Source organism: Rhinopithecus bieti, unplaced genomic scaffold, assembly GCF_001698545.2.
Source record: "Rhinopithecus bieti isolate Rb0 unplaced genomic scaffold, ASM169854v2 scaffold_495, whole genome shotgun sequence".
NCBI classification, from domain to species: Eukaryota; Metazoa; Chordata; class Mammalia; order Primates; family Cercopithecidae; genus Rhinopithecus; species Rhinopithecus bieti.
Genome location: NW_016803120.1, coordinates 146,466 through 155,027, shown reverse-complemented (window position 1 = coordinate 155,027; position 8,562 = coordinate 146,466). Strand labels below are relative to the sequence as shown.

Here is an 8,562-nt window from a genome sequence, read left to right as displayed (position 1 = left end):
CCATTCTCCCACCTCACCCTCCCGAGCAGCTGGGACTACAGGAGCCCGCCACCTCGCCTGGCTAGTTTTGTATTTTAGTAGAGACGGGGTTTCACTGTGTTAGCCAGGATGGTCTCGATCTCCTGACCTTGTGATCCGCCCATCTCGGCCTCCCAAAGTGCTGGGATTACAGGCTTGAGCCACCGCGCCCGGCCGAGTTCACCTTAGAAATCTTTTGGACCAGGACGGATCAGTCATTTGAAAGTTTTCATAGACAACTAGAGTAGTGTTTCTCTCTCGATGTGTGTGTTTCTGTAAATACATATATGTCTCCTTCGTGGCAGTCATTCTCAACTTTGGCTGCACATTGGAATCATCGGGACCCTTTAAAAAAATCCAGATGACAGAGCACTTAAATTAGAATCCCTAAAACAGTGGGACCCAGCTACCAATTTTTTTTAAAGCTCACAAGCTAGTTCCAATTCCAGGATAAAGAACAGGAAGATTGAAATGATCTCTGGTAGTTTCTAATGGAACGGTCATGCCTCCTCTCTGACATGAGCTGTTTGTTATTCCTCAGTGTGCTACAGCACAGCTGTTACAGACTTTTTAAAAATGTTCTGGTGTTTAGGGCTATTTCTGCTGTACCAGGAAGAGTAAGATAGATATTAATAGATGCCACTTCAGAGGGCTGGTTGAAAACAACCAAGAACTACTGTGATGGGTCGATGCTGTCCTTATGTGGCATAGATGTATCCATAGGGAAAAGCCGAGTATCAGAGCAGGTCGTCATCATTAAATATTTATTGAGTGCTTACTGTATGCAAGGCACTGGGGATACAAAGAGGTATAATTCATGGCTCTGCCCTTAAGGAGCTCACAATCTAGTTGGAAAAACAAGACATATATATACATACAGAAATCATCAACAACACAGAGGCCTGAACAATTGCTAAGTGGACAACAGGACAGATAATAAAGCAGCAAGAAACGGGGTTCACTAAAGGCTACAGTGGGGAAGGGAGTGCTTCACTGAGAGAGTGGGACTTGAACTGGTATGAAAAAGAAGAGCATCCCAGGCAAAGGGAACAACACTCACAGCTCAGAGGCAGGAACACACTTTGCGGGTCTAAGAAATGAAGAGTTAAATGTGGCTAGACTGGAGGTTTGGTGCAGGGCTAAGAGAGTAATACTCGCTTACGTAGGAAAGGATGCGTTTGTTTTACACATATTGTATGTCTGAGGGGCTGGCAGGCCTTGCAAGTGACAGTGTCTATCCTCTCAGATTTGGGAGGTCAGCTATTAATTAGACTGTTCTCCCAAATCTTTAATTTCATGGACGTGCCTTCCTTCTTTTCCTAATGCCAACTCTGTTTCCTGGGTAGGTGTTTCACTGCCTGAATGAAATCCTAGATCTCTGTCACAGTTTTTGTTCGCTGGTCAGTCAGAACCTAGGCCCACTGGATGAGCGTGGAGCCGCCCAGCTGAGCATTCTCGTGAAGGTGCGTCTGCCTGGAAGTGTGCAGCCTTGCCGAAAGGACAGAGGTGGTTTTGTCAATGGAGAATTCATGATCTTTCCTCTGAGTCAGTAAAGCATTTCCTCAATACACACACGTACAGAAATAATATATAAAGATAAAAATGTTGGTATCAGTTGATTTTGAAGCAGGTAATTACTGTGCCACCTCACAGTGCTCAAAAATAGTTCAGTCCTGAATAGTTTATTCAGCCCATCAAATAAGCATTGGCTTTGTTCTGACTTCCTCACATCCTACCCCTCCTTACTTCCTTGAACTAACCCCTATCTGAGATAATTATCTGCTTGTAATCAAAACGGGTTCTCCCCAACCTCAGTACTTGACAAAATACATTAACTGGAAAGCAGCTACTAAATTCCTACTGATGAAAGAGTACTTTCATAGGAAGTCATGCATGTATGGATTTGGTACAAGTCATTTTAAGAACTAAGAGAAATAGGAATGTGGGAAGGCCAGGTGGTTCTGTAGAATTTTGAGCAAGACTTTTCCAAGAAACTCCTCCCTCCGCCCCCATCCTCCATATGGAGAGTTGGTGAGCTGAAGTGGAATGACAGCTGAGTCCTTCTCTCTGCAGGGCTTTAGCCGCCAGTCTTCACTCCTATTCAAGATTCTCTCCAGTGTTCGGAATCATCAGATCAACTCAGATTTGGCTCAACTACTGCTACGACTAGATTATAACAAATACTATACCCAGGCTGGTGGAACTCTGGGCAGGTAGGAGCAACCCTTGGGTAACTCAGTAGACTTTTTTGGGTGACTTTTTAATGAGTTGCAGAATTCTAGAGCTGGAAGAAGACTTTAGCCATCATATAGTCCAAATACCCTCATTTTATATAAACAAGGCTTAGAGATAAGAGGTGTGACCATCTTTAATAATTTTAATGAAGATTATTTTCTAGTAGAAGTCATCATCATCATAAAATACTAAAAAACCTGACAGTGAGCCGGGCGCGGTGGCTCAAGCCTGTAATCCCAGCACTTTGGGAGGCCGAGACGGGCGGATCACGAGGTCAGCTGATCGAGACCATCCTGGCTAACACGGTGAAACCCCGTCTCTACTAAAAAATACAAAAAACTAGCTGGGCGAGGTGGCGGGCGCCTGTAATCCCAGCTACTCGGGAGGCTGAGGCAGGAGAATGGCGTAAACCCGGGACGCAGAGCTTGCAGTGAGCTGAGATCTGGCCACTGCACTCCAGCCTGAGCGACAGAGCGAGACTCCGTCTCAAAAAAAAAAAAAAAACCTGACAGTGAGACAGGTGTTAAGTCCTTTGCTAGGTTATGTATTGCTATGCTGGGAGGCAGTGTGCCTTCCATTCCTAATTCTGATATGAATTAGCTGTGCAGCCGTGGGCACCCCGCCTTGCTGGTCCCTAGCTTCCACATCGGTGAAAGGAGAGGACCACCCCTTCTAACTCTAAACTTTAAGTGCGATTCAGTGGTAGCTGGCTTCCCAGAGGTCTGTCATTCCCATTCAGAAAATCACTTTACTGTCCTTTCTCTCTCTAAAATGTCTGCAAGTAGATTTTTTTCTAAGCTATTTTAGCAGAAGAGTCAAAAGAAACTCTTGTTTTAAGATGACATTATTTAGACCACAGGTTGTCCTGATTCATATTTCTTTAAAGGCAGTCTTGGGAAAGCATGATACTTAATAAGGATCTTTTTCTCTTTTGTAGTTTCGGGATGTGAAAAGTTATGGCTCATAAACTGAAATAACAGCCACGTTCCCAAGTTTGTAACAGAAGATTCAAAACAAACATCCCATTCTAGCCAAACACAAATAAGTATCTGTGGCCTAGTGATAGGACTCTACCTTTTCTCCTGGAAGCAGTTACTGAACATCCAGGAGTACAAATCCTTCCCATCATTCCCATGTGGAAAGGCCTGTCCCATCAAGGAGAACATGTGGCATCTCTGATCCTTTACATTGAGAACATTTGTTGGATATGTTCGTTTATTCAATAGTCATTTATTGAGCACCTACTGTACATGCCTTGGTACTGTTCAAGCTGTGGGAGATACAGCAGTAAACAAACAATATAGAGCAGAAAGTTAAGTATTTTATGGTTCATATGTGAAAAAGTAATTATGTTTATAAATAGGCTAACTGCTGGATGTTACCATCAAGTAAGAAAGCAACCGGTAGGATAGGCTTTCTCTCTCCCTATACCAAGTAGTTTATACCTACACAGATTGGGCAATTCTAGCTAATGAAAATATATTTAAAGTATTTCTTAGGCCAGGCACGGTGGCTCACGCCTGTAATCCCAGCACTTTGGAAGGCCAAGGCGGGTGGATCACCTGAAGTCAGGAGTTCGAGACTAGCCTGACCAATATGATGAAACCCTGACCCTACTAAAAATACAAAAATTAGCCAGGTGTGGCAGCATGCACCTATAATCTCAGCTACTCAGGAGGCTGAGACAGGAGAATCGCTTGAACCTGGGAAGTAGAGGTTGCAGTGAGCTGAGATCATGCAGTTGCACTCCAACCTGGGCAACAAGAGCGAAATTCCGTCTCAAAAAAAAACAAAAAAAAAAAGTATTCTCCAATAAAAAGGTCTTTAAGAAGAAATTGAGATCAAGTTGTTAGATTTTTAAATAGTGAAGACTGCAGGCCCAATTACCCATCTTAAGCCATAGGGGTTGAAGTTATCTTAATATGGCCCAGCCATCACTGGTAATCAATATTCATATCAGTGTGAGTAAAAATAAATATTCATTGAACAACGCCCTCCAAATTGAAAAAGAATGCAGCGTTCTGGCATCAGTTTATAGTCACTGAATCTGGTCTTCATCACTACATCTACACAGGGAAGTTCTGACAACCTTATTCCCTTCTATTATCAACTAAAGATCACCCTTTCCACTGCTATCTCTAGAGCAGGAGTTGGCAAACTATGGCCTGCTGCCTGTTTTTGTAAATACAGTTTTACTGAAACACAGCCATGCCCATTTGTTTACCCATTGTCTATGGCTGCTTTCATGCCCTCACAGCAAAGGTGAGTAGTTGTGATGGATCAAATGGCCCACAAAGCCTGAAATATTTATTCTTTGGACCTTTACAGAAAAAAACTTGTTGATCCCTGCTTTAGAGAATGAGAAGCCATGAACAGGGATCAGTGATGCCAGAGGAAGGGAAGGAACAACTTCCAGCCATTGTGACAATAATAATAATATTGGGTCTTTGACTAGAACTTGTAACATTTCCAAGTGTTCTCACTTGTGCTTCTCATGTTTATCTTCTGGAAGGTCATTCCATCAAGCTTATGGTCACTGTCCCTTCATGGCAGTTGGTCCTTTCGTTCTCCCTTTAGCTCTTAAGTGGGGGAATACCCACAGGTCAGCTGTTAGTGATCTCAGCTCTAAAGAGAGAGAGAGCATGAGGTCTTTCTTCAACTGTCAGGAAACAGAGCTGTGCCCAATTCTGCTCAACTTTTGGCACAACTGTTAATCTGGGCCTTCACCTACTTTAAACTGAGTTTTTGCAAGCATAGCATTTTAGACACCCTGGAATAACCTTTTGGGAATGATGCCACAGAATAAAGTACACTCTTAACTTTGCAATTTCCTTGGCTAGCTGTCCTCCTAAAGTGAATGAGCCTATTGAAAACCTCGAGAAAGTACTATGTTTGTCTTGTCATTTGTTCTGAGATTAAGCTCAAAGAAACAGATGAAGAAATCCCAGTTACTACAACCAAAGAGATTCAACATTTATTTTATCATAAAAGTTCAGCAAATAAAACTATATACAAGATCCATGCAAGGAATCCAGTTACACACAAGACACATTTAAAACCTGGTTAAAACACAATCTCCACAATAGCAGGGAATAAAACCAGTAAGACCAAGTATCTTTAGTGAGAAACATAATCGTGTTTATATTTTGGATGCTGCTTGAATCCAATTCTGTCCCCAACAATGAGGCACTGGATCACCCATTCTTGTGACACGACAGGCAGCTGCAATGCTTCAGCACACTTCAGCACCGAGGCTGGGCAAGAGGGGTCCGTCACCACCACATCAAATACCCCTAAAGCAATATCTGCAAGGAGCAAGGGAAAGTGAAGAAGGAAAGTACACTCAATTTAGCCCTCCATTACAAAGAGAGATTTGATTCTAACCAATACATCCCACTCTGCACAAACCAAAGCCCTATTATGTCAAGCACACTGCTGATCATGACCAAAAGAGGTATAATCACTATGTGCTGACCTTGTAGAAATATTTAACAAATATATGCCCAGTGCTTCATTTATGTTGACTCACCCCTTGAAGGTGGTACTTTTCTTCGCTAAGAAACATGGATACGGTCAACCTATTAGGCCTGAGCCTTGGACCACAAGGCCTGACACCTAGAGGTCTAAGGAGATCTCTCGAACAAAGAATACACACACACACACACACACACACACACACACACTCAGGTACCTTTGTTATGGGCACTTGAATGGTGCTGCTTCACAGAGGCTGCCCCTCCAGTCATGAGGATCTCAGACCAGAGCTCCAGGAAGTTCTGCTGTTGGTCTGATACCAAGAGTACCTTCAGATTCTGGAAAGGATTTTCACGGGGTTGCCTAGGAAGGAGGCAGAGAGACAGCCCTATGTAACTGGAAAGGACCTTAGCATGACAAGTAATACCCAACAAACTGCCTTTCTGCAAAGGGATTCATGTACATCTGAATGCTTTCAAAACTAAGTGCCCCATCAGGCATAGTGTTTCAAGCCTGTAATCCCAGCACTTTGGGAAGCTGTGGTGGTCGGATCTCTTGGCCCCGGGAGTTCGAGAGCAGCCTGGGCAATATGGCGAGACCCCATCTCTACAAAAAATAACAAATTAGCTGGGTATGGTGGCGAGTGCCTGTAGTCCCAGCAGCTTGGGAGGCTGAGGTAGGAGGATCGCTTCAGCCTGGAAGGTTGAGACTGCAGTAAGTCATCATTGTGCCACTGTACCCCAGCCTAGGTGACAGAGCAAGACTTCATCTCAAAAAGCTAAGCCCTGTATTAGGGTCCCCCTTCTCTTCCTTCTTGCTGTGAATGACCTGTATTCCTTGCAATCCTGGCTTTCTGATTTCCATGTTTGTTCTGGGGCTGAGAATAATCTAAATCACGCTCCTGAGCCTATATATTTTTAATGTTTGCTTAAAACTTAGTTCTCTAACTTTACAGGTTGAGAATATTGACCCTATATACAAATCTTCACACATTTTCAAAAGGTTCCTAACCAATGTAACCTATGGAAATAAACTGAACTCCTGAAGTCATTTCAAACCCACTCAAATTTATCCTACCGACATTCCAATTTCTAGAAAGCTTTACTCTCTCACCTAGACTCTCCTCCCTCCAAAGCTTGCTGTCTTCCTGTCTATACAATTCTGGATGGGCTTTCAAATACTTACCAGTCCAGAATTCTTTGCTCCTCAAGGCTGAACCCAGCTGGCAACAGATAATTACGGTAGTTCTGGAGCTGGTTGGCATGGCAACTATCATGGACCCAGACATGAGACACACAAGGAATCCCACTGGCAAGGCACAGGAAGTACTTCCGGGTTCGACAATGCTGATCCGCAATCAGAAGACACTGGTAAGCTGTGTTACACTGGAAGAAAAGAAGCAGAGCCAATGGGTTTGGTGACTTCTGTGGAAAGCTCCTAAGCGGCAGCCATAGTGAGCCATGAAGAGCAGATCTGAAGATTCCCAACTACTACCCAACGTGTGATTTAGTCTATCCTTCTGCCCAAGGCCACTCTTCTCACTGAAAGGCCCAAATGATTTCCATAGATGTTCTCTCTGCCTCACCTGCAGCATTCTGAGGACCTAAATCCTCAAGGGACAAACAAGACCTATGAACTCAGCCTTTCAGGCTAAGAATCAGCAACCTTAATAGGGGTTTCTACTACTAAACATAAATATCAATCTTCTTTTGTCCCAGCAACAGAACCAGAGCCATTAACTAACCCAAGGTCCTAACTTCTCTTCCCTATACACAACAAAAATTGTATTTCATGCAACGACATTTTGGCAGTTTCTCAGTTCCTAAAATCTCTGGCTACTTTATCCAGGTTCCCCAACCCCTCTCAGGCCTCTTCTCACACAGCAAGTTGGCTCTTCTCATTGCCACTATATTAGGTTACACAAAGAAACTCCTCACCTGGGCTTCATTGAAATCTTCAAGGATATAGCCAGCCCCTGCTCGAAGCTGGGATTCTGTATACTGCTTGTTGAAAGGAGGAATTTCTAAAATTCTACATTAAAAAAAATAAGATAATAATTACTGAGTGTTTTTCTTATTTGCTACCTTATGCCTGCTTCTTACTGCCCCCTTTTTCACTCCCCAGCTATCTATCCACAGCAGTGTATCCCCAAAGACAGGCCAAGGGCTTCCCCATGGGCAGAAAGAGATCTGTCTTGAGGCCTTTAAAATGCTGTCAAAAGAAGGGACAAGAGCAGGAGGAATTGGGAAGATGAGGACTGGAGGTAGGTCCTAGACCTAAAAACATCAAAGGTTCCTGCACCGGAATGTTCACAGGGATGGGCGCACAACCATTTCCCACAGTGACATATTCCAACTTGAATAACCCTTACTTACCATCAGGAAGCTCCCTTTGTGTCTATCCTAAATCTTTCCTGTTGAAAACTAAACCCCATTTCCTCTAGTTCTACCTTCTGTAGAGATGAATAGCTGATGAACACTTTATAATTTATATGTGAAGGGTTTATAAAAAACCCTTCATATTCCCACTGCATCAGCCTTTTTACCTCCTTGTACACTAAAACTTTGATAAACCAGAATGCTCAATGAAATATGGTTTTAAAATTTTAACGGATTAAGTGAAGGTTAGAAAATCCTGTTTCAACCTTTTTATTGAAAACTATCTACCTTTGATGATCTTGAAGTACCTCAGGACACTGAACACCAATGACTGCTCTATAGTCTTGAGGGTGAAGTAGAAGATATGAGGGATGAGGCTGAGGCTGTAATGACCCTAGGCAATTAGAAATTGCTTCTTTTGACCAAATATCTAATTTGAGCTTGTTTTCTTGTCATC

The 8,562-nt window shown here is 43.1% G+C and overlaps 2 protein-coding genes across 14 annotated transcripts in view; one reads left to right on the top strand and one right to left on the bottom strand.

Annotated features, from left to right (window-relative positions):
• Nucleotides 1-7,784, top strand: part of TUBGCP4 (tubulin gamma complex component 4) — a 39,365-nt gene extending 31,581 nt beyond the window's left edge. For 5 of the 10 annotated variants that reach the window (XM_017857230.1, XM_017857162.1, XM_017856930.1 and 2 more), the window contains 3 exons: nt 1,365-1,481; nt 2,092-2,231; nt 6,939-7,784. In XM_017857230.1, coding sequence (XP_017712719.1) covers nt 1,365-1,481; nt 2,092-2,231; nt 6,939-6,963 — 282 coding nt within the window. In that variant the 3' untranslated portion in view covers nt 6,964-7,784. Of the gene's footprint in view, nt 1-1,364; nt 1,482-2,091; nt 2,232-3,190; nt 5,077-6,938 lie in introns of those variants that run through there. The other 5 variants (XM_017857382.1, XM_017857319.1, XM_017857076.1 and 2 more) reach the window with 2 other exon arrangements.
• Nucleotides 5,202-8,562, bottom strand: part of TP53BP1 (tumor protein p53 binding protein 1) — a 110,507-nt gene continuing 107,146 nt past the window's right edge. For 3 of the 4 annotated variants that reach the window (XR_001882274.1, XR_001882270.1, XR_001882287.1), the window contains 4 exons: nt 7,665-7,758; nt 6,913-7,112; nt 5,945-6,090; nt 5,202-5,558 (listed from right to left, as the gene is read on the bottom strand). Coding sequence is in view for 1 of the 4 variants with exons in the window: in XM_017856260.1 (XP_017711749.1) it covers nt 5,371-5,558; nt 5,945-6,090; nt 6,913-7,112; nt 7,665-7,750 (620 nt within the window). In the remaining 3 variants the exon portion in view is untranslated. The remainder of the gene's footprint in view (nt 5,559-5,944; nt 6,091-6,912; nt 7,113-7,664; nt 7,759-8,562) is intronic. The other variant, XM_017856260.1, reaches the window with a different exon arrangement.